Source organism: Drosophila mauritiana, chromosome 2R, assembly GCF_004382145.1.
Source record: "Drosophila mauritiana strain mau12 chromosome 2R, ASM438214v1, whole genome shotgun sequence".
Lineage (NCBI taxonomy): Eukaryota > Metazoa > Arthropoda > Insecta > Diptera > Drosophilidae > Drosophila > Drosophila mauritiana.
In genome coordinates this window covers 11,665,996-11,690,266 of record NC_046668.1, presented here as the reverse complement: position 1 = coordinate 11,690,266, position 24,271 = coordinate 11,665,996, and the positions used below count along the sequence as shown (strand labels likewise).

Sequence of the window (24,271 nt, the reverse complement as noted above, 5' to 3'; positions counted from 1 at the left end):
AGGGCCACGCTGCTTTTGGTGCCTCTGCTCGGCCTCCAGTACATCCTTACGCCCTTTCGTCCTGCACCCAAACATCCCTGGGAGAATACATACGAAATCATCTCGGCGTTTACGGCCTCATTTCAAGTAAGTAAAATGTTTTCGTTTTGTTTTTCCTTTTTTTTTCTTTTTCTTTCCGGCTTTTGTTTTGCACGCTCTCATAAAATCACTTTACGACTCCGAGCTGGCTAAAAAGTTATGATGTTAGTTCGCCTCATGGTGCCATCCACCACTGGGAATGCAAATAAGCCGGAATTACTGGAATACCGAATACCAAATACCAGGGCTAGCTCATTAGATCGGAGCTCCTTTCAAATCAATAATGAAAATACACGCCATGTGAAATACCCGCCATTGGCATTTCACTTGATCTCAGTTTATTAAATTGCTGGCCGAGATTGGAGCGAAGTTCCCCCGTTGGAAAAATGTAGCAAGTTGAGCATGAAATGCACTCTCGCACACACAGGAACTCGTAAAAGCAACTCGAGCTTGTCCCTCGGACAAGTCAGTCTCGATAGCCCAGCATTTACACTCGGTTAACACACATATATTTCTTGGCCGCAACTTAAAGACAACGACGGAAAACTTCATCCCAGCTGCGTTGCCTTCTTGTTTGTTGAATACCCAAAGAATCTTTCAGTTCATGTTTGCAGTTCGCAGTTTAAATAATTTGCATATATTTTCCTGTTTTTGTGCACGAAATGGTTTTTCATTGCAGTCTGTTGATGGTAACTGTTGCCATGGAGGTAGAGGTGCCTAAAAGTATGCTGCAGCTTTGACTGCTTTCCTTTAGGAAATTTCAATAGTAATTTCTACAGCACCCCCTAGCTGTTATTCAAAAATCTTTAGGTTCGATCTACAGCCAACTCAATCGGCTCAAAAAGGTAGCCCAGCTAGGCAACTTCTAAAAACCCATTGAATTCATAAACAGCCCTAAAACAACAAGGAAATCCATTATCTTGCGAGTAAACATAAAATCATCTTGGGTGCCACCAAGCTGCAGTTGAGCTCTTGAGCTCGGCAACCGAACAATGTCACCTCGTTCTGAGCCTTTTCATCATTGCCAATCGATTGGTGAAATCTTTTATTCGACTGCTGAAAGTTTAAAGCCAGTCGCCGGGGACTTTTCCTTTGCATTTTCCTCTTGTCGTATTTATTCACTTCTTTTTTTTATGTCGCTGTTTTCCGTTGGCTTATTTGCTGCAAAGATGGCGAAGTTTTCCCGCTGAACTCAGTGGTTGCATATAATTTGGATTTATTGTGGCAGCCGTGCTGATGATGCCGACAGTCGTAAAAGATTCCCCGCAAGTTTTAAGCTCCGGAAAGAATATCAAATAATTTTTGTGTTGGGTGGCGGGGGTTGTGTCGACGAGGGAAATGGAAAAGCCCGAAACTACTTAGTCAAAGAGCAGAATTTATATGCATGTAAACGTGTTTATTTGGTTGTTTTGGTGCCGAAATGCGAAACTTGCTGCAATTGGCATTTGTCCGCCTGTGAGTTTTCCGCAGAGATTTCCCTCTGTTTTCCCCCACAAGCTTAGGGACATTTGGTATTTAGCAGATGTGCAGACTAAACACGTTCCACTTTAATTGAATTAAAAACTTTCGCTTGGCAGAAAGCTAAAGTGGAAAACAAACGTCAGATGTCAACAGAATCGTAATATAAATTTCGCTTGGAATGCTTTCTCTTGACTTCTTGCCAAAATATTTTAAATCAACTAATTGGCTTATTCAACAGGCTTTTTGGAAATTAAATAAAATTCTGTGCTATACTAATAAACGTTTGTGTGTAATTAAGCTAGAAAAACGCATAAAATCTGTTGCAAAAAAAAGTAATCCAGCACAAACTTTTTTTGGTTAGCACTTAAACTAAATGGCTTAAACTTCCAGACAAAGAATAATAGTTCAAACGGAAGCTTAATAAATGGGACAATAGAGAAAAGGAAGGCAGCACAGAAAGGGCAGCAAAATAAATGAAAAAATTGAATAAGCCCAGATATTGTTTATGTTTTGGTACATGTAGTACATTTTGGCCATCCGTTCTGTGGTTAAACATATCCCGGAACCAACTAAGCCAACTAAAACTACTAAATAAGAAAACAGGAACGATTTACATAACAATGTGCGCAGTGTCAACAGTGCACAAATAAGCAAATAACTTTAGAAAAATATGAACTCCGAACTAACAAATCGAAACATTTGACCCCATTTCGCAAAGAAAAAGATTAAAATGCAGTTTTACGTAGAGAAAGAGAATTTTATTTTAGATGGCTCAGTACAATACATACACTCTTTGAGTACGGATAGAGTCAACCAATTCAAGTGGAGACAATCAATTCTAGTCCTGGAAGAAGTGGTTCATTTGCAATCAAACAACAAATGTCTTCATTGCAATATGCTGTGAGGTTATAAAACCCCATTTTGATTATGGAAAGGCAGCCAGAAACACAGGAGTAAATGGATGGCAACTGTGGCTGATTGAGTCCATGATGGGTCTCCGTGAGTAGTGGCAATCAAAAGAATCCCCGCTCCGAAGTGCTAACCAGAAATCCAGGCAGTAGTCAATGCACGTACCCGGCCATACATTAAATATTTACATATATATATGTGGCCCCCACAAATGTCGCTAGCAAAAATCAGGCAGAAAGTGGCAGGACAAACAGTGGGTTCGCATCGGTGTGGAGGAGCTAGCGAAGGACTCACGGCCCGTTGAAGTGGCCGTCTGACGGGCGAAATGAATACGGAGCCATTTCGGTGGCAGGATGTTGGAATAACCAAAGAAACAAGCAAAATTGTATTATGTATTGTATTAGGAGCGACTCAGCGACAAACAGGAAACTAGAAATATAGAAAAAACAGGGTGTCGCCTATTGCTATACCCTGGAAAACATATTTGTTACAAAGTCATATTTAAAAGTCGATCTTTAACTTGAAGTAGGTTTGAATAAGTTCTTTCATTTCGTTTTATATTTCTCTGGGCTATTGGCTTTGTTTCTAGGCCAATCTAATGCTATGAAAACTAAGCTACTAAGATACCGATAATACCCATTTACAGGGTACAAAAGGGACAAAATTGATGGGCACTGCAATAAGAACAACTGTGATAAGCCCCGGCGATAATTTGGCCAGCCTGCTCATCCCATTTCCATTCCATTTTTGCAGGGTCTGTGCGTGGCCATTTTGTTCTGCTTTTGCAACGGCGAGGTGATTGCCCAAATGAAGCGCAAGTGGCGGATGATGTGCTTCAGCAACCGACCGCGGACCAATTCCTATACAGCCACTCAGGTCTCGGTAAGATTTGTACTAAAAGCTTCACATGCTTTTCTCCCATCCTTTCTACTTTCTACTAATTTTGTACCACGGGTTACGGCGCGTATGAGTAATGCAGCAGCAGTAGCACACTTAAGCACTCACAGTTTATTGGCCTATAGATCCGAATTAATCGCATGCAACAAATAATAACAATGAAAAATGAATTAGAACAGTATAAACAAAAAGATACATAAGACAGTTACAGAAACCGACGCACCGTTGCCAACTGGCCAACCACCATGATAGCAAATTCTCAGTTCTTTTGATTGTAGTTCGTGCGCTGCGGACCGCCACTGCCAGGAGAGGAGAAGGTATGACTAAAGGACATGTCGGCCAAGCGACGCGCCTCCGCAGGACCCCAACACCATCAACCCCACCACCAAAGCCACCAGTTGTCCGCGGAGCAGCAGAGAGCTCGCAGCCAGAGCCTGGCGAGTTCGTCGTCCTTCCTGGATGGCTGGCGCGACCGGATGCCGTTCCTGAAACGCCGCCAAACCATCGACCACTCCCGCCAGAGCCAGCCACTCATGGAGGAGGGCGGGGAGAACGCTGGTCAGGCCAAATCCGCGCCAGGTGCCGTCGACAGGCCGACATTGATGACGACCATTGCGGAAGATGTTGCCGAGACAGGAACGGCAGCAGCATCGCACGCAGCTGCAACATCCGACGCAGCAGCAGCAGGAGGTGCAACTGGAGCGGAGGAGGGCCATCCCAACGGCATGGGCACTGTCATCGTTCGCATGGAGAGAGCTGGACAACAGCACATGGCCGATGAGGCGCTTTAGGTTAAACCCTTCGAGTCACACAACATCTCATAGTTTAAGCCACAGTTATACCAAAACCGAAACAGGTCGAGAACCCAAAAACCAAACCCCACCAAAAGCTACAGCCCATTGAATCCAGTTAGCATCGCCAGGCATGTTCCTGAAATATCTAGAGTTTCTAAAATAAATAAACGGGTGTCTAAAAGTGGGCAATGTCATTAAGCATTAATTTTTAGATTCGCCATTGTCGTTAAATATTCAGAGGCACTGCCCTTAAGCAATCCCAGCTAAAACCTTAAAAGTAACATTTTCATTAGCCAAGTTAGCATTTTTCTTAAATTTTTTACACTATTTTGAGACACCCGAAATATTGCTACGAAACTTTCGGAAAACTTCAAAGCACCCAGAATAAGTTCCTTAGCCAGCTAGGCTGATGTATATTTTGCAACAATTTGCGCCATGCTAAATGTTAAGTTTTAATAGTATATACAGAGCAGTTTTCCTTGGTTTCCTCAGAATGCGAAATGCGAAATAAATTTCAGCCTTTTGCCGGCAACGGACCCACTTGAATGAGAACATATTTATTGTACCTATGAATGTAAGAATTTATGTGGATATTAAATATCATTGTTGTCTTAAGTGTTAAGTGTATCCTAGGACTAGTGCCCCCAACTCCCTCCTCCCAAAAAATATATATATATCTCTCTCTCTCTGTGGTAAGCTGAGCTTTCTGGCAATCGCTTTTAGTGTGGGTATGAATGTACGCAAATGTAATAAAATTTTAATTATATCTACGTATGCTATACATTTGCAAGTTTCTCTGGACCTGCTCTGCTCTTCTCTGCTGTGCTAATTAGTCGACTTTCAGTTTGTTTAATGAATCTGGGGTACGTCTGTCAACAACAGCAACAACCGCATTCCAGTCCGGACCTAATGCCCATTTAATGAATGCCATTTGAAGTTGGCCCTCCTCCGTTTCGTCCCCATGGACGTTGGCCAGGTTATCCAGCCTGGTGATGAAAGCACAACAGGTGCTTCCGAATTCCATTTGAGCCAAACCTGTTTTGGGCCACAACATGAAGCCTAATTTATATTGGGGTCTAACGAGAATTGCTGGGCTTCACTAAAAACAATGCTGAACTATTTTGAATTGGTACAATGGAGACGGCCAGTTTCACTTGGGTATTTAGGCAATGGTGGGTGTGAAGTTGGTAACTACGGGTAAGTAATACGGATTTGCCCATTCATAGTGGAAATTCCAGCTTATTTTCTGTTTGATGCGAAGCCATACGATCTTCAATTATATATTTATCCTTTCAAATAAACAATATAAAGAGCCATCAGTATTGTAACTTGCAATACAATTAAGATTCAGCCTAGATAAACTTTTTTAACAAATAAATGGGCGCAAATGTGACTTACTACTAAGTTAGGACATGGCTAATTGATGGATGAGCAAAGCAAAAAGGTATTTTTCCTTGCCTTTTCAGTTTGCACACTGATTCTAAAGTACAGAGACTGTCATCTATTCTCACGTAAACCTAGCGACGACCTGGCTGAAACCGTATCCTGGCCCACCAGGACACTCCGCAGCTACAAAGCTCATTGCAGTGCTGTCAACATTTGTTGACACTTATTGAGGACTTACCGTTGTCATTGGGTGGGAGTGGGTGGCAGTAGCTGTTAGTGGGCGGCAGTGGGAGGCAGCGAGTCCCTGTGGGTGGCTGTGATTGCGACTGCCACTTTGTTTGGATGGCAGGCACGTGTCCTCGCAGTTGCCCCATTGTGCGCACGATGTTTTATGCATGTAAAGTGTGCGCGATAAGTGGCAGTTTCACAATGTGCACTATCACACTCCTGCCCACAGAAACTCATAATTCTGCAGATTATTCGCGCCCAGAAGGATAGTGAACACGAGATGCTGTATTCAGACCAGGTTGATATCGCTCATACGCCGCGTACGCCCGCCGGAGTAAACTTTTCTCATCAGGCTAGCAGGCAAATGAGCTGTTTAATTCCCGAGCTGTTTGTTTCAAAAGCTGCCATCGAATGCGAGTTTTGCCGGAGAGAAAACATTTACGTTGTGCATGCCAACAAGGCTCTTTATTCACTTGCCGACTCAATGTTGCATACACTTGCAAACAATTAACAGATAGTTGCAGTTGGAGTTTTCAGTTAAGGAAAAAGTAAAATTCAAAAAAATTCCAAAAATGTGATGTTATTTTTTATTAAATTTGGAAATATATTTGAAACATGTGGCAATTATGGTTTAAATTTTAAATAAGTATGAAATTCAAAAAAATTAAAATTTTAACCTAGATTGTTACCCACATCCGTTAATACCAATTTAAATTCAAATACAATTTAGATACTATATATAAAATAAAAAGGGATCTTTGCCAATCTCGAAAGGATACAACCGAGTGTAAGATTTCTAAAAATAAGGGTAAACTCCGAGGAACATTTTTTGGCACCGTCATCGACCTTTTCCGCATCCTGCGTGACTTGCAGGTCCTGCTGTTGGAGGAATAAGTGCATTGCGTTGGCCTTCAGATGGAATTTATGGTGCGGTGGGTCACAAATAATGCATAAACCTGGCCAAGTTGCAAGTGCCGGTTGAAGAGCTTGGCTCTGGTCTCGTTTGGGCTTGGGTTTGGCTGCGGTTTTGTCTTGATTTTGACTCTGCTTGCGTTTGACTTGGCAGTAATTTTTTTGGCATACGGCAGAGTGCACTTTAATTAAAAATTTTACCCGACTGAAAGGCTGGGTGTGAAGCGTGTTTGAATAGAGTTTCGAATATGCCTGGGTGTGCGGCTTTTAATTGAAGTGCTGCTGAAGTTGAGGCTGCTGTTGTCGCCTGTGTATTTGCATAATGAACTCAATTAAAAGTTGGCCACTTCACACCACCCTTCGACGCCGAGCTGTCCCCCTCTGAGGTTAAACTTATACTAATGGCAGGAACTGTTTAACATGGGTTTTGACTCCTTGCTCCCTCCACGAACTCACTCCTTTTTGTCCTTGAGCAGCAGCTGCATTCGCTGTCCCACCAATCCCAGTGGCTTTCGTGGCACCAGATGGCAAGTGGATTGCCTGAATTAAATAGGGATTTAATTAGGGATACATAAATGGACATCTGTCCCGATTCACCACTCACTTGTATATGATCTTCTCACGGTCTGCCCAGGGCCAGGATCGCTCCAGCTTGTCCAGTCTGAATAGCAACTATAAGAAGAGTTATGATTTTATACATATGCTGATAAGTATCATTCCTTAGCAGTTTACTCCCAATCAAAATAATAACGATCTCCCTACCAGACTTTGTAATCGCAATCGTTTGAAATCATCATAAATTACTGGGCTGATTGAAATATGCGGTGGCATTACCTTTTGTGTCTGCCCTTCGGCGGATTCTTGAGGCGGAGCCTTCGGTGTGGGCGTGGCTGGGCGCACCTTCGGTGGCTCGGGTTCCAGACAAGGCTGCTTCTCCTGTGGCTGCTCCTGCTGAGGCACCTCCCGCGCCTGATGTCCCAGTGTCAGTTCACCTTCGGCCTCCGCATCGTTAATTCGCAGCTTGGGCACATTGCGGAGATTCCACGTGTAGGTGGTGTTCAGGAAATCGCTGTCATCCTCGTCCTCCGTAGAAGAATACGTATCCGCGGCTGCGGCCGCTGGCAGTTTCATAAAATACACCGTGCTGCCGGGCTCATCCTCATCGTCGGATTCCGTGTCATCGCTTGCCTCATTTGCCGGATAATTGGCTTCCGATGCATAATCCGATTCCGGCGTGACATCCTTCAGCAGCTTTGATTGCTTGGCACCTTTCGGTACATCCACGTGCTCAGCATCCTCCTCCCGAACCAGCACCAAATCTTCCCCGTCACTGTCAGTGTCACCTGCCTGTTCCCCGTTCCTCAGCTCAAAGTCAAGGGCATCCTCGTCGTAGGAGAACTTCCGCTGCACATAGGCCTCCTCCTCGACGTCATCCTCATCCACCTCCGATTCACTCATCCGGCCAAAATTCTGCGACACGGTGGCCAAAGTGGAGCACAGGATTCTGGGTATTTCGGCAATGGCTGACAACTTTCGCTGCATCTCCAGCAGACGCATCTCGATGGAGCTGGCTCGTATGCGTCCTAAATGGAATCCATTAGGGAGTAGTGGTATTTTGGGGTTTTCGGGGGGTTTCTTTTTATTAAAGCGACAAAAACAGACACGAAATATTCAAAATTATGTACAAGTGTGAAAGAGTTAGGGAACTCTACACAGGGGAAAAGCTTCATCTAAATCAAGACTATTTATTATCTGAGATTGTAATTTTGAAATGCTCAATTCTCTATCTTGAAAAAGATTCACACTAGTAATTTGGAGCTAGAAATTATATTTAAAGAAATTTCATTTCAAAATGTTTACTACGCACTTGAACTAAACATTGTTTTTTTTACATATTTGGTGGGTAATAAAAACGTTTGACTGGCATTTTTTCTCAGTGCAGGTGTAGGGATGCGACAGCTTCTGCTGCCAGGGATAAGCCGGTTAGCTGGGTGAACGGCTCCTCACTTGGCCTTGGAGGCGCTGGGCAGGGCCATCAGCATGTTCTCGATGGTGTTCGTGCGCAGCTCCTGGTTGTCGCCCACCTCCGCGAAGAATCGCCGGATGTTCCGGATGATGCGATGGTGGGGCAGCTCCTGGATCGCGGAAGGATTACATCGGGAGGGGCATGGAGAACACGGAGAACACGGCGGAAAGTGGAGAACGGAAAAACGGAATGTGTTAATTTCGATGGCAGAGTTGTTGGCATGCAATCGTGTGGTTGGTTCACCTGCTCCTCCTCGTCGGACGACTCGTCCTCGCTGAGCTCAATGACCACCTCGTTGCCCTCGTCGTCCAGCTGCGTTTTGGTTTTCTTTTTCTTGGGCTTCGGCGGCTCCGGGGGGTCTTGCCACATTATCGGATGCCAACAACGCGAGCCAAGCAGGGGGGTTGGGGTGAATTCTACAAAAAGATACAAAGCCAAGTGAGTTCGGGGCTCTACACAGGAAACAACTGGGAACTATTGACATTAATTGTTAATGAATTCTGATAGAAACGTTATAAATTATTAAAGCTGTCAGCAAACAAGGTGTAAATGAGTTTTTTCATTTAAGTGTCATTTAAAAAGAGTTTTCCTATTACTAAGTATCATTCATTTAATCAGATTATGATATCTTTAAAAATCTTTAACTTTGCTGGTGGTACTTTCTCAAGCATCAAGTTATATTTTCTTAGTAACTAATCTAAAACACTCATCATATTATTAATTGCACTTGGGGTATTAATGAAAGTAAAACATTTTCACTACACTTTAATGTAAGTAACCAAGGAATGGAATGGAGCTGTAGGCGAATGAACTGATTTGGGAACCCATGCAAAAAGTAAGTACTCACCACTTGGCGGCGGCAAAGGCTTTGGTACCCGCATCACAATCGACTTCTCCTCTCCAGCCTCGAACTGGCCCATGGGATCGTCCTCCTCCATGCTGCGTGGGGGATGGAGATGGACAGCAGACAGTAGTTTGCTCATTACATAAGTTAAACGGCCTGAAAGCCTCCCAGACGCACCGCAGGCCAAGTGCATCTGGGGCAACCTACTTGCGCAGCAGGAAATGTATCTTCTTGGGTGTCGAGTTGATTTTCTCGTGGGCCTGGGACAGCGTCAGCTGCGAGGCGTCCTCCTCGTTGATCTCGAGTATGATGTCGCCCAGGCGAATGCCCGCTTTGTCGGCCAGACCGTTGGGGGTAACCTGCAAGGACCACAAGGATGCCGATTGAAATCGAGAGCGTTGCGATGTTGATGCCGATACCGAAGGCGAAAGCGAAACCCCGGCAGCTCCTTTCACTTTCAGCAGACGAAAGAGCAGCAAAAACCGCACCGTGCGAGTTTCGAGGCGCAATTGAATGGATGGATATCTGCGTACTTTGAGTTTAGGTTCAGAAAATATACACGATGCGCGAACGACAGATACAGATGACATGTATACGAGATGAGCTGACTGAACGGCTGCTCCCAAAAGAAAATGGCCCAAAAATAATGAAAAAACAATAACATCTAAAAGAAAACAGACACAATGCGGTGTTTTTAAAGATAGCAGAATCAACTTGGCGTGTACCCTATGATAAACATTCCTCGAAAAATATTAAAATAGCTGAAATAAATGCGGTTCAGCTATTAAGTACCTTCAAAGAATATTAAAAATGTAAGCATTTAATGTTTAAAGTTTAACTTCGCCAAACTAGACATAAAGTTCATCAAACTCTGCAAATGTACCCTTCAAAATGACTTGAATTCAAAAATAAAACAAACAAAACAACTACTGATATTTTTCTTTAAGACTAAACGCGAAACGTCAAAAGTAAAATGTTGCACAAAAGCCAAAAGCAATACTAATAGTTTTGCCTTATGGGAAATCAGTTTGCATACATATACGGTACAGTGCGTAACATTTCTATAAGTGCTGGTTATATTACAAATAAAAAATGGTTAGAACTTTGATTTCCAATACCCATAATTTAACCACACGATTTCTCCAGTTGTAATGCGTGTAAAAATACTTTTATTGATCCGATACTCGATTGTATATCTGCTTGGACAAATATCTTTTATGACAACCAGCGTATTTATTTTGTGTTTGAAGGGAAGGAGTGTTCGGCTAACCCAAATATTGTACATTCACTCTGGCCTCAAGTGGGCCAAAAAGAGCAAAACAGGCGGAGACGAGACACGCCAGCTAAATGGCTAGAAAAGACTTGAAGACCGAAGACTGAGCACAGAAGACCGAAGACGGGGCGCGGCAGGTGCAGATGGAAGAAACAATAAAATGCTCGCTTCTATTTGGCGGCAGCCAATTTGCATTCGATGCGACTTCGTCATAGCATAATTGGAATTCAAATTTGACGTGGGCTGGTGGGTTGGGTTGTTGTCGTTCTGGCTCGCAACCAAAAATTGGAAACAATGACGAAACAGCAGTTGCAGCGGAAAGAAGCTACAGTAGATACTACTGCATGAGTAACTCAAGGCAGTTGATTATCAATAAAAGTGCTATACATTTCGTGTAATGTTCAAAAATTGAAACATAGAAAGAAGATTTTAGTCAGCAGGTTTTCTCTTCTTAAAACTAATCTTTAAATTTAATTCAATAAAGCCCTAGATGTATCTAAATAATTTATGAACTTGGAATGAACAACACTAGCAAATCCATTCTATTTACAAACACTAGTTACAGAGTATCTATAAATAAGTATAAGTGTATTATTAAGTGTATCTTAAATAAATTTGAAGTAAAATGAAGAACTTGTTTCTCTTCGACATTATTTGAATTGTCTACGTTATAAATGTATAATTACTTTAATTTATATTTTATATATTTCCCTATCCTTGATGGTTTCTAGTTATCCAGTTCAGCTTAAATACGTTTCCAACAATTTCCAATTGGTCCGGGATTGACTGTATCAATATAATTATTGGCCAGGCACCAGATGGTTCCGTTCCCAAGGGGCGAACCACCCCCATGCCGAGCTCAAGCGTATCCACGCAACTCACCTGGAAGACTGTCAGCGGCATATGGAACTCGGCTCCGCCGGTGATGAGGAATCCCCACCGGCTGTCGTCCTTGGTGGCGTACGCATCGGAGTCGACATCGAAGGCGGGATAGCCGTCCGTGTCGCCGATGCCGCAGGACACCTTGATGATGGGCGCCTTTGACTTGGACTCCGGCACGGACCATAGCAGACCCAGTGGTTCCGGCATCGCTTTGTTTACCCGTTCTCTGGCGAAGAGATACCGGATCTCTTCCTCCTTATCCGCTGGTTTTATTTATAAATTCGCACTCTTGCCGGCGGCACTCTTGCTTTTCTATTCTACCTTTCCACTTTTATATTGCTCTTTTTATTTTTTGTAGCGCTGCGAAAGTTTTAGTTGCTCTTTTTCCCGATTGCTTGTTTGCGTTTGCCTGTCAAAATTCCGACCGTGCAAAAATATTACTCGAATTTTGCCGGCTTTTCGACACAACCTGAAACTCGCTTACTTTTGAACTTTCTATTCAAATTGAAAGAACGAACTAATTGAATGCCTGAACTTTGGCCAATTGTGCGACTTATATAATCAGCAGTCACGCATTGCACAACCCCAATCTCATTAGATCTTGTTCTGTAAAGTGGCTAAAAGTACGGAAACTCCGAAATTTTTGAATAACCAAGAATAACCACGACTATGAGGGATAATTATGGAAAGTGTATTTAACACTTCCTTTTTTTCGCCTGCTGTCTTTCGGTTTTTCAGTTTTTTGTATTTTGTGGCTTCTCTTTCACTTCCACACGACTGCACTCGACTTGGGCAACTAAAATAATTTTCGAGAAGTTTTCCTTTGTGGCTGCATCTTTTCCATTTTCCCCATTCGCTCTCGCGCTTTTCCTCTGCTCCTCTTGGTCTGTTTTTCATTTTTTTTTTTTTAGATAATGTGACGACGCAGAACTGTTGCATTCTTTGTTGCTTTTTTTCGTCAAGTTGAAGCTTTTTTGCTATTGATTAAAGATCTTCTCAAACATACAAGTTTAAATTCACAAGTGCATGTGATATTGATAGTCAAGGCATCAGCTGTTTTGCTCTTTCCACTGTTATTAAGTTATTATATATAGCTCAACTATGAGTATTAATTAAAGCTACGCATGCAAGCTAGTTTTATATTCAATAAAGAAAAGTCGATCGGGTTTGTAATGGGAAGTGTAGATGAAAATAGCAGATGTTACCTTATAAATTTGCTTAATAAATCAATACTTAAATATCAAAAGCCTGTAATAAACTGAGCATGAGATGAAATAATAGATATGTGAATGTTTAAGCCGCTGAGAATAATATTTAACCCAAAACTTAAGACAGGAACGTAATGCAAATGATTTAACATTTAAAACCGTGTGACATTGATAGAATTACTAATTACTACGTATTACTAGTATCCAATGTGTGTATAGTCCGGAGTCGCGACTATCAGATACCCATTGCTCAAATAGTGTATAAATAGTAATCAAGCAGTGTATATAAATGCAAATAAATCTTATCCCAACTAAGAAATAGTTAAATGATTTTCTTTTTACCATAAAATCATATTTTAAAGCCATTGCGCAGTTCATGACCACACCCAACATCATCCTGATGCACGTCATCTACCAAGTTTTAAAGCAGAATAAATAACTTGAACGTGCCAAGCTCACAGGCAAAGAATTCGACTTGTCAAATAAACAACAATGGAAATCAGAGTTCCCAAGTGTGGGAAATTTTAGGAGAAGGCCCAAAAAAGTGGCAAACACCTGACAACAAAATTTCGATTAGCACAGGGAAATACTGCAAATGTGGATATGCTCATGTGTGGTATGCATATTTAAGAAATAGTTCGTACACATTTCTTTGGCGTGGTCATAAAAGAGTGAACAAAACGTGCCTTATCAGTCGCAAAGCTGCAACAACAACAAATGGTGACAAACAAAGGGACAAAACCGTAGGCGAAATTTGCGAGACAATTTTTCAATATCCCAAAACGTCGGAAAGGGCGCAAAATGCAGACGACACGAATCACAAAAATGACTTCACAAAACAAAAAAACAATTCGTTTAGCATATATATGGTACATAGTTTTTCGTACGAAAACAAGAGAACACGCTGTGGTCAATTTCCTCGACTACCAGATACCCTAGCTTCAGTTCCAAAAATAGGTTTTAAAGTTCGTTATAAGTATATATAGAAATTACCAAGAGATTTTGTTGCTATTAAAAAAAAAAATTTAATTTTATAGTTAATAATAAAATATTGGTTGTAATGTTAACTTTATTTTTAGTCCTCATGAGTACAGCATAAATTTAAATGCGTAAACAATCATGAAGCTTACATTTTTGCTCTGAGGTTAGACAACTTTGACGACTGCTGTCGTGATAAGGATGGTTTTACTGATAATGAAGTAGATGACTAATGGGTCAGGGTCTCATGACTGAGGGAAACTTATGAAAACTGGAAATTTCATAAGAATTTTGAAGTTCTTGGAATTTTGGTTTGCTTTTATTTAATCGCTGGAATGTTGTATTGGGTGTGCCCGACCGGACTCTGGTAGAGTTTTACAAATCGCATACATATCACTGATTTCAATTCTAGAATTTAAGGTAATACCATTCTCCAATTGGCTGAAATCAGCATATGGGCAAATCGTGGCCAGGAGCGATAAGTTCCTGTTCCTCTCACCAGACCTGCGCCTTCTGACAGCGGACTCCGCTTCTTCCTCGGATGCCACGATCAGCATATGTTCCCCCACCCAAGAGGATTCCATTGAGCTGTCCCTTTTATCGTTAACATCCTCATTGCCCCCATCCGTTAGCTCATCATCGTCCGTGCTGTTACTAGTGTCCTTGGCAGCTCGCTTGCTGATAGCTTTCTCGATACTGCTGTTCAGATCCTGCTGCTCCGATAGCTCATTATAATCATGATACTCGGACTCGGACTCGGACTCCTTCCAATTCGCTGGCAGAGCAAGTGCCGCACTCAGCACAATGGCGGAGATTAGGAGCAGCAAAACAGATCGACGCATTCCGGTAATCCTTGTATATCCTGGAAAACTGTGTCCACTAGCTTGATGGGTGTGTTCTCCTCACTAAGACTGACTTTTTCGAACTGATTCTGACTAGCACACGTTACTTGCGAAACCTCAACAAATATGCTATCTCCTCCTCGGCGATTATGTGATTATAGACTCAAATTCAGTTGAGTCAGGCAGATAGTGGGTCTCAGAAATGACTCTTTATAATGCATGTAGATTGAAACAGTCGCACTTAGTCCCTTAAAAATGGCACGTAATTCGTAATTTGACTTACACAATTAAACAAACTAAGTTTCAAGTAGTGAGAACAAGTTAATGGTAATAGTTAAATAATATAGTAAAAATATTGGGTAAATAATTTGATGAAACTTTAGTATATCTAAATCCTAGAAATCTTTTTAGTAATAATTATTAGGAAAATACTTTAACGTTTTGTAATTTGCAAACGAAAATACAACGTTCATAGGAGAGGATAATATTTCATAATATATAACACACCCCATTAGTTAAAAAGTTACTAATAAATAGGCAAGAGACTAATCTCTTGTTTTAATGACTTTTTCAATCATTGTAATAAAAGTAAAAGGGTGATATGGCTACGACAACATTAGCTATGAAAAGGTATATACTTTTAATGTTACTTATGTTTATTCAAACTCAAGTTCTGTTAGAAATATCATTCGGCATATGTGGTTTCGTTGGCCTCCTTGGAGCTAACCTCCATGACCTCGCATCCCTGTGCGTAGTCCTCGATGCTGGTGTTATCCTTGCCCTTCAAAAGTTCCGCCTCAACCAGCGCCATCTGCTCGTCCAGTTCCTTCTCATCCTGGGCATCCAGGTCCGACTCATCGCTGGTTTTCTGATCGGCAGCCTGGCGCCTTTTTCTAGACTCCCTTAGCTTACAAAAGTTATACAGTTTGTCATATACAGATTGTCTACCGGGATGCTCAATATACAATTCATTCAGTGAATGGCATAAGGATCGTATCCTCGCATCCTCCGTGCTTCTGCGTTTCCTAGCAGAGTGCTCCGTAGTAGTTTCTTCTACCGCAGCTGGTGTTGTCTTTTCCTCGGAGGAGGAATCGCCGGAGCTGTCCGCCTTGTTTTTGGCCTTGTCCTTGACTTGGTCCTTATGCTCCTCAGAGGAGCTGCTGGCATCCTTGGCAGATCGTTTTCTAATGTGGATTCCGGTGCTCTCGTCTAGTTCCTGCAGTTCACTGCTGTCTTCGCTCAGCGTCAGCATGTGATCCAGCCAAGCCTCCTCGGATATGGTCAGTCTTGAGGGCAGAGCCACTGCAGCACAGAACAGGATGGCTGACACAGCCAGTAGTAACAGTGAACGCTGCATTGATGTAGTCCTTGGTGTATATTCTTATGGTATGTAAACTCTCCTGTGCTTCTCTAGACACACTTTGCGCCAAGACCTTCTTTTGCAAACTGACTACGACCGATGGCAAAGGTGTGCCAAGAAACCTCAAAAGTTCGTTTCAGTCCAGATTTCCAGATTACGCGTACAAACGTAATTAAAGCCTCCATCAAATACGAATGTATAAATACATATGGTATATTTCATATAGATTACACATAACACTCTCTCTCATTTCAGTTTCCGCGGTACTGCGCAATTTTCGAGTTTGCGCCAATTGCGAGTCCAGAAATCCAGACTCACTTGCATAATTCATGACAACAAATTGAGAGGCTGTGGAACGCGTTGCACTATCGAGCTGCCAAAGTCAGGCCTGATAAGCCCACGGATCACTGCAGATCATCCCGACGCGCAATTTGTAATTATTGATGCTTCTTCAAAACAGATGAGCAAAAATTTAAAAGTATATACGAGTACACAGCAAACAAAAAGTTAACTCTACCATCGAAAATGTTTTGCAGTTACAGGAAATGTTTAATTTTCTTTTATAAAAAAATACATTCCTAAATTAAATAGAATATATGTTAACTCATCTAATCTTTAAATGATTCACAGTTAAATGCCTATTTGTTTTTAAATAACGACACACTTTCAATTCAACACACTTCAATTGAACTTCTAAACTGTAAATAATTATTCCACAAACACCGTTTCGAAATATATACATTGAGTCACTTTGTTATTAAATATAATTTTTTTGGAAAAAATATTAAATTAAATGAATTAATGAATAAACGAGCTTCATTAAATAAAAAAACGCGAAGGTTAGGCGCTTGCATATTTCTTCTTTTTAAATAAGTTCAGCAAGAAAATAACGTTCAACTTGCAAAACAAAAACTTTTACCATACAATTTTTAGAATGTATTTTTTATAAGCGCTCAGTTTTTTTTATCCAAAAGGCTATCTTTTCCCGCGCTGTGTAGAAAAACACTCGTAAATTACAATTTTGCCGGCGCAACGTGCCAGCGTAATTGAAGCGTTTCGTGGAGGGAAAGTCAAGTTCAAGAGTTCTCCTAAGTATCCGGCAGATACTATAGACGCCTAAGCCGAAAATGCCACTTAAGACAGACAAGCAAACAAAAAAAAGAGGATTCCCGAAAAGTTTCGGACTGAATGATAAATAGCAAAAGGATTCCCTTTCGGTTTCGCCGAAGACGTGAGGCGACTGGGAAGTGGGTCCACCGGTAGGCCACATGTGTCCACTGATGAGTGTCCAGTATGGGCAATTATAGTGTCACCGGTGTTTACCCGACTATTAAATATCCATCAGAAAGTTGGCTATTATTCACCTGAAGGCGCGGCAGTGGCAGCGGCTTAAATGACATCGAAAACAAATTTATTTAACAGCCATCAAAGGGGATTGGCCCATTGCGTCTGTCATAAAAAAGTTATTTGCCCTCTTGCTGCGGATCCGGCTTATTGAATATGATTCCCAGATGTCCTCCGCAACATCAAAGGGAAAGCAGTGGATTGGGTGAGCAAAGTCGCAGGCTCATGCATAATTTAAAGCAATTTGGCATTGTGCTGAATCAATTTCCACGCCCAGACAATCAAACGGAAAGTATTAAGACCCGAAATCCATTCCAAGTGCTGCAGTGCTTCCCATGCAAATTACACTCTCCAGCACTGCAGCACTTTTATGTAAATCCTGGCTCCTGGCACCAGGTGCCGCTGCCCAAAAATGGCAGTGAATTAAAGCACCGACATTTTGTCATATTTATTAAAAATTTATCAATGTCATAAAGTTTACCGCACACGCACAAAAAACCAAAAAAAAAGTCCACGAACACACAATGGGCAACGATCAATCAACTTTAAAGCCCTCGCAAGATTTACTTAGGTCCTCCAATTGGACCCCAGATGGTGCTTAAAGTCCGGCACTTTCGCCTTAATTCCACACAAAGTTCGGTAATGGAGTTGCAGTTCTTAAAGTGAAAAAAATTACCTTACACTAAATTATCTGTCTTTAATAGTATTAGTTCATATCATTTCAATTCATTTATTAAATTTCTTGAGAACGTTTAATATAAATGGATATAGTATTACTACACCAAGCCTAAAAGTATACTAGTTTTCCTTTAAATCAAAAGCCTTTATTTTTAATTTATACTGAAAGAGCTTTTATATATTTGGATTATTTATATATTTAAATTTTAATTAAGCAATTTAAAGTCAACTTTTGATTGCCTATTATTTTGCTTGAGTTATTTGTCACAATAAGATAGAAACTCAAAAACACAACACACCCATAGGTAACACAAAATAAACACACACAAAAAATATATAAAATAAAAAAAAAACATTAAAAAAAACACACGCACACATTAACACTAAAAATGTCCCAGAATCCTGCCTCTATGGAAGAAGTCTTGCACGTGGCGGAGGCCAACGAGGCAGGTGAAAAATCCGAGGTAGACCCAGTGGTTGTGCCAGCAGAATCAACAGCTGAGCCCGAAGGGATCTCCAAGCCAGAGGAGGCCAGCCAACCAGTTGGCGATGAACCGCTGGAGGAGAAGCCACAGATCGAACCTGCGGCAATCACCGCCCAGGAGGCGACGGAGGAGGAACAGGAAGCGGGAACCACCGAACACGTAGCTATCGAAGCAACTGAGCTTGGCAATGAAGTGCAGCCAACGGAAGCCTCAGATGAACTGTCGCCAGAAGAAAAGAAACTGAAGCTGAAGAAGGAGCGAAAGGAGCGCTTGAAGAATTTCGCAACCACTCGCTTCGCACCGATGGCAATCGAGAGTCCAGTTCATTTTACACCGGAACATATTGAAGAGATCAGGGATAATGAGGTAGAGGAAGAAGAGCATGAACAGCTAGTCAACTTTGATGAGCCCACCATTGGGGACGGGGAGTCTGTGTCCTCGTCAGTTCTCACCGTCGAGTCAGAAGACTATCCATTCCAGGCACCCAAATTGGTCAGCCTATTCCCCACCTATGGCTTCACAGATGGCCCCGTTGATAGAAACATATTCCAATCGGATGTAAAGTATGAGGACATTGATTATTCGGTTAGTTTGACTGGCATAAGCATTGTGTCGACGAGAACGTTGAAAACCGAATGCGATCCGGATTCAGTCCAATTGAAAACCAACTTTCTGAGGGATTTTGATGTGCCGAGTCTGTCGGACATATCGGAGGAGCACGATGCGTCTCCACAGTCATTGGACGCTAGGTCGGTGATAAGCGTCCAGGATGATCATGGCTTCTTTGCGGATCCAACGTCGAACATGGACTCCGGCTCCAGCTCGTCGTCGGAATCGATTGGAGACATGGACAAAGAGCAACAGGCTGAGGAGGCGGCTCCAGAAAGTGAGGTCGACTCTCTCGATGTCTCCGACATACCGGAATTCGATGAAATACCAGTCGTAAAAAGGGTGGAACAAAACCAAGGTTCTCTCGATGCATTCAGCACATTGTCAAAGGTTGCCTTTGCAGTTCCCGAGGTCCGAGACGATCCAACCATTTCGCATGCTCTCGAGATCAAGGCTGTAGTCCGGGAACTACTGTACGACCTTTTCGAGGAGACGGCTAGTTTATCGGACGTCCAGAACAAGGACAATAAAATTCGGGCCAAATTGGACAAGGATAAGCTATTGTCCGAGCTTGATAAAGTCATCACCACATTTTTGTATGAAAGGTACACCAACGAAATGGTGGGCAATCGACTGGTGGAATATTATAAACGCAATCGCAATGCCCGGGTCTTCACCCCACTCTCGCCGGAAAATGAAAAACGATTCCACACCCGATACATGCATGCCCTGGACCAGCTTGACAGTCTGAAGTATCGACTGGATGTGGCCAAGCACAAGCACGCCATCCAGATGAACAGAGTAATCCTGGATCTCCACTCCGCCCAGAGTGTCGCCTCGATTACTGAGGAACGCTTGGAGCACCTGTTCCGGGAACAGCTGGTCCGGGCCGACTCGGATAATCTGCGACGTCTAGTCGATCGCGAACTGAGAATGATGACAGCCAAGCGGAACGAGATCAGCGACTCCAGACTGTTCCTCATCACGAGAAAGCACACCTTGGGTCGCATAATGGGGGTAAGTCTGCGAATTCTTCAGCATCTGTAGATTTTAACAAATTAACATTATTCTTCTGTGACTTGACCAGAAAATCAAGGAACTGGACACACTGAGTGAGACCTTGAGCATCGAAGATTTCTTGGCCGTGCAAAATAATGTGTTTGCCCTGCAAAAGAAAATCGAAGGTAAGAACCATTATTGCCTAAAAAAAAAATAAATTGCATGGGCTAATGAACACATTTCCCGCAGAACGCAATACCGACCTGAAGAGGATGCGAACCCAGTTCCTCATGGACGTTCATCTCACCCGACACAATCGAGAAAAGGCGCTGGCTCTAGCGGAAAATTTTGAGCTAAGTAAAATGCGGCTGAGGAGTGCCATCAAAAATCAGAAAGTCCTGCGTAGACGTCTCTACGAAGTGAAATTGGAGCGCAAGAAGATGCGTCAGCAGTCAAAGGACATGACCTTCCACGGCGGCATCCTGGCGATGCCATCGCTGATGTACGACTACGACAACACCGTGGAGCGATTGAAGGAGAAGCGGGAAACGGTGGCCAAGCTCAAGGAAACCATGAAGTCACTCCAACGTCGGCTCAGCTGTGTAGAGGGAAGAAGTATATAGAGTTGTAAGAATCTAAAAATCAATAAAACAATACAATTTATTATAAAATCGTTTGGCTGCTTTTACTGTGACAATAAGTTGTAATTGGATTGAAAGCCATTACCTTTGTACTCTTGTACTGTACCACTATAGTGTACCCTTCCCAACATCTGTCTCGATGAAAAAACTGTCAGAAAAAGCCTAGGGCCAGATCACAAAACAAATGTACACGAGCACACAACAACTCTATACATAAACACTAAAAATATAATAAAAACAAAAAAAGAGCAAAAGCACATTTAAACCAATATAAAAAATACAAATACTTAACATCGTATGCAAAAACGAAATAAGTAGTGAAGTAAATAAATACATACACGATGGAAACAGAGATAAATGAAGAACCTCAGATTGATTTGTTGGAGGAAAACGAAGCGGCCTTGGCTGATGAAGTTCCCTCGAGACGTTCAGGCGATAGTAAAAAGTCTGATTCGGTGAAAATTTCAATGGTTTCCATGTCATCAAATGAAAACAGTGAAGAAAGACTGAAAATCATTAGAAAGGAGGAAAGGAAGTTGGCCATAAAGGACATCATGAATCGACTAAAGGAGCGCGACGCGGAGGAGATGAAAAAGAAGCAGTCTGGCGAACAGCAGGAGGACCAAAGGGAAGACAAAATAGCCAGCAAATCACAAGACAGTATTCAACGGCACCTGTCCATCTCACAAGTGGAGGAACAGGACGATGAAACATTGCTATGGACCAAGCTGGGTGAGGATATCGACAGTGACACCAGAAGAAACACGGATATTGCACCCGCAGCAGACACTTTGGACGCAGCTAATGCCGAGGACGAAGACATGCTCGATCTCATCGAAACCCCATCGGAATCTGATTCAGAAGCGCCAGTGACCGAGAGATCCGAGAGCATAGATCCCATGAAAGTGGCAGTTAAATCCTTGATGCTGGTTCCCAGTCTGTCGGATATTTCGCTGCCAATTGCACCGGTTACGTCAAGGAAATCCTCCCATTCTATTAAATCGAATCGATCATTAATTTTTAAGAGTGCCCCAACCGATGACAATTCAAGTTTCGATTCCGAAGAGTCGGAAGAAGAATCCACCAAAGGCCCCAGTGGTTCTCGTACTCCAATGGATCAATTGTACGAGTCCGTATCATTTTGCGAGTCTTTGGCACCCATAAAAGACGACTTTCAAAGAACAACAGCTACGAAAGAAGATAAAAATGAGTACATGGGCTTTGAACAGTTGTTTCCAGTAATAACGACACAACTTGAAAAGGACGAAATCGATATAGCAGCCCAACTAAGGACTATTGAAACAAGCCAGGTTATTTATGATTTTATAAATCACTTGATACATAAGGTAGTCATGCCAGAGCATCGGGGAACTGATGAATATATTCGGGCGCGACTGGACAAAGAAAAGCTGCTGGTCGCGCTGCAGAATGAGGTGCATGATTACACGAGTGTGAGGGATCATAACAAGCAGCTGGAGGAGCGAATGGTAGATTACTTCCGCCGCACGAAAAACTTCCGATACTTTGACCACCTACCGCAGAACGCCGAGAAAAGCTACTCCCGTCGCCTTGATCACGCCCTGACCTATCTGTCCTATGGTCAAGAGCGCCTCAACAGGGTAAAGGAGAAATATGGCATTCTAATGACCACTGCGTTTTTGGACCTCGCCAACGCCATGAACATCGTTCTCAGCACGGAGCATCATCTCGAGCAGACGTTAAAACACGTCCTGGTTCGCCCGGACGCCGAGACCGACTTCCTCAAGCGCCTGGTTACACGCGAACTCCGACTTATGGCCGACCATAGGAATCAAATAAGCGATGCCCGGCTGTTGCTCATGTCGCAGAAACACACCTTGGCCCGCATCTTAGAAGTAGGTATCCAGGATGTTGTCCAAAAAGTTGTCCACGATGTTGATCGCGTTGTTGAGAGTTTGTTATCCGACAACTGTCTGGCGTATTATCCGCCATGTTGTCCGTCTTGTTTTTCGCCAATATTGTCCGCCGTGTTGTTTTTCGTGTTTTCCATGTTGTCCGCCATGTTATCTTTTTGGTTGTCCGTAATGTCATCCGCCATGTTATGTTATCCGCCATGTTATCCACTATGTTACTTGCAATATTATCCGCCATGTTATATTCCATATTACATGCTATGTTAATCTCCCTGTTTTCCGCCAACTTATCCGCCATGTTAAATTCCATGTTATCCGCCGTGTTGTCCGCAATGTTATCAGCCATGTTATCCGACATGTTATCTGCATGTTGTCCGTTTATGCTTATTCAAATTGTCATATTGTGTTCTTAAATAATTCACAATATTTTATACCACGTGCATAGCTTACCACCATTCAGCCATGTAGTTCTTCATTATATTTACTATCACTAATATTGTTTTGTTTGACTTGTATCAACATACTTTTCTGAAACTTCTCCATTTAGAAAATAAGAGATGTAGAAACGGTTTGCGACGGTGTGAGCTTGAATGACTTTATTTCCGTGCAAAACAAAACGATCGGCCTAGAAAAAAAGCTTGAAGGTATAGTTGTTTTACTTCCAATATGATCAGTATATGCATATTAATCATCTCCATCAGAGCGAAATATTGAATTGAAAAGACAGCGCAGGCTCTACCACACCGATCTGCATATAACTAAGCACAATCGAGAGAAGTCCCACGAGCTTAAGAACAAAATTCACCTTCTTAACGATAACCTGCTGGAAAAGCATAAGTTGAAAAATAAACTAAAATCCGAGCTGTGTCGCGGAAAACTGGAACACAAGGCCATTAGGAGACGGATGAGAGACTTGACATGCCAGGGTGGTATCCTGGCTATGCCCGCATTGATGTATGACTACGATCGAACTGTGGCCCACGTTCGGGAAAAGGAGAAAACGGTCTCGCGTCTCCGGGAAACGCTAAAATCACTTACCAATCAGCTGCACAGTATAATGGCACCTCGAAAAAAGAGCTCGATTATTCAATAGGGCTATTACCACTTTTCAACCAAATACATTTTTCCACAAAAATTATTTAATATTTGTCGTTTATTAATGCTATAAACAATGGAAAATTCAAGACTTCCTAGTCGTTAGCTTATGCATCAATAACAACCCTGAATCGGTAGAGAAAATCTCTTAATGAACCATTATGAATATATATATATATATCCCCACATTTTCAGTGTTTGTTATTTATTTGCCTGCTTTTATTTATTCCAATCATATATATGTTGAAGAAAACAACAAAACCAAGGGGAAATACCGTTTGGTTGTTCTCATTAATATTTCTAGCAACCAATTGTTGGAAATTTTCAAAATTCTAAATATACCGATTCGGAAATTGGCACGCTTTATTCTTAATCATCTTTTCTGAGCACTATTTGTGTTTAAAATACACACGACCTGAGTACACTTCAATTAGCCAAAACGAATGAGGA

General features: G+C 42.2%; 7 protein-coding genes across 15 annotated transcripts in view; 4 read left to right on the top strand and 3 right to left on the bottom strand.

Moving 5' to 3' along the window:
- Positions 1 to 4,922, top strand: part of LOC117137453 (calcitonin gene-related peptide type 1 receptor-like) — a 28,106-nt gene extending 23,184 nt beyond the window's left edge. Inside the window, exons 9-11 of one of the 5 annotated variants that reach the window (XM_033298895.1) lie at positions 3 to 126; positions 3,202 to 3,324; positions 3,624 to 4,922. In XM_033298895.1, the coding sequence (XP_033154786.1) occupies positions 3 to 126; positions 3,202 to 3,324; positions 3,624 to 3,668 (292 nt within the window). In that variant the 3' untranslated portion in view covers positions 3,669 to 4,922. Of the gene's footprint in view, positions 1 to 2; positions 127 to 3,201 lie in introns of all 5 variants that reach the window. The other 4 variants (XM_033298897.1, XM_033298894.1, XM_033298896.1 and 1 more) reach the window with 4 other exon arrangements.
- LOC117137454 lies at positions 3,669 to 4,922 on the top strand. Its single transcript, XM_033298898.1, has one exon. The coding sequence runs from the start codon at positions 3,678 to 3,680 to the stop codon at positions 4,134 to 4,136; it is 459 nt and encodes a 152-aa protein (XP_033154789.1). The 5' UTR covers positions 3,669 to 3,677; the 3' UTR covers positions 4,137 to 4,922.
- Positions 4,923 to 6,425: 1,503 nt separating this feature from the next.
- On the bottom strand, positions 6,426 to 12,560 carry LOC117137480 (PDZ and LIM domain protein 7). 4 transcript variants are annotated; one of them, XM_033298960.1, is made up of 6 exons: positions 11,691 to 12,560; positions 9,743 to 9,894; positions 9,539 to 9,630; positions 7,500 to 8,248; positions 7,270 to 7,337; positions 6,426 to 7,205 (listed from the first exon to the last, which is right to left on the bottom strand). In XM_033298960.1, the coding sequence occupies exons 1-6, from the start codon at positions 11,895 to 11,897 to the stop codon at positions 7,118 to 7,120; spliced, it is 1,356 nt and encodes a 451-aa protein (XP_033154851.1). In that variant the 5' UTR covers positions 11,898 to 12,560; the 3' UTR covers positions 6,426 to 7,117. The 4 variants fall into 4 exon arrangements, with proteins under 4 accessions (XP_033154851.1, XP_033154848.1, XP_033154850.1 ...); XM_033298957.1 differs by lacking the exons at positions 6,426 to 7,205; positions 7,270 to 7,337; positions 7,500 to 8,248 and adding exons at positions 8,287 to 8,800; positions 8,935 to 9,107 and having other exon boundaries at positions 11,691 to 12,466; XM_033298959.1 differs by lacking the exons at positions 6,426 to 7,205; positions 7,270 to 7,337; positions 7,500 to 8,248; positions 11,691 to 12,560 and adding exons at positions 8,287 to 8,800; positions 8,935 to 9,107; positions 9,955 to 10,035.
- A 1,389-nt stretch (positions 12,561 to 13,949) lies between these two features.
- On the bottom strand, positions 13,950 to 14,812 carry LOC117137879. The gene has a single exon (XM_033299608.1). It carries the CDS (start codon positions 14,716 to 14,718, stop codon positions 14,200 to 14,202), a length of 519 nt encoding a protein of 172 aa, XP_033155499.1. The 5' UTR covers positions 14,719 to 14,812; the 3' UTR covers positions 13,950 to 14,199.
- Positions 14,813 to 15,334: 522 nt separating this feature from the next.
- LOC117137878 lies at positions 15,335 to 16,169 on the bottom strand. Its single transcript, XM_033299607.1, has one exon. It carries the CDS (start codon positions 16,073 to 16,075, stop codon positions 15,404 to 15,406), a length of 672 nt encoding a protein of 223 aa, XP_033155498.1. The 5' UTR covers positions 16,076 to 16,169; the 3' UTR covers positions 15,335 to 15,403.
- A 2,251-nt stretch (positions 16,170 to 18,420) lies between these two features.
- On the top strand, positions 18,421 to 20,839 carry LOC117138051. Its single transcript, XM_033299867.1, has 3 exons — positions 18,421 to 20,211; positions 20,282 to 20,378; positions 20,443 to 20,839. Exons 1-3 carry the CDS (start codon positions 18,490 to 18,492, stop codon positions 20,814 to 20,816), a joined length of 2,193 nt encoding a protein of 730 aa, XP_033155758.1. The 5' UTR covers positions 18,421 to 18,489; the 3' UTR covers positions 20,817 to 20,839.
- A 170-nt stretch (positions 20,840 to 21,009) lies between these two features.
- Positions 21,010 to 23,864, top strand: LOC117137601. Of its 2 annotated transcripts, XM_033299119.1 has the most exons (4): positions 21,192 to 21,289; positions 21,355 to 22,708; positions 23,274 to 23,370; positions 23,428 to 23,864. In XM_033299119.1, exons 1-4 carry the CDS (start codon positions 21,192 to 21,194, stop codon positions 23,817 to 23,819), a joined length of 1,941 nt encoding a protein of 646 aa, XP_033155010.1. In that variant the 3' UTR covers positions 23,820 to 23,864. The 2 variants fall into 2 exon arrangements, with proteins under 2 accessions (XP_033155009.1, XP_033155010.1); XM_033299118.1 differs by having other exon boundaries at positions 21,010 to 22,708.
- The last annotated feature ends 407 nt before the right edge of the window (positions 23,865 to 24,271 follow it).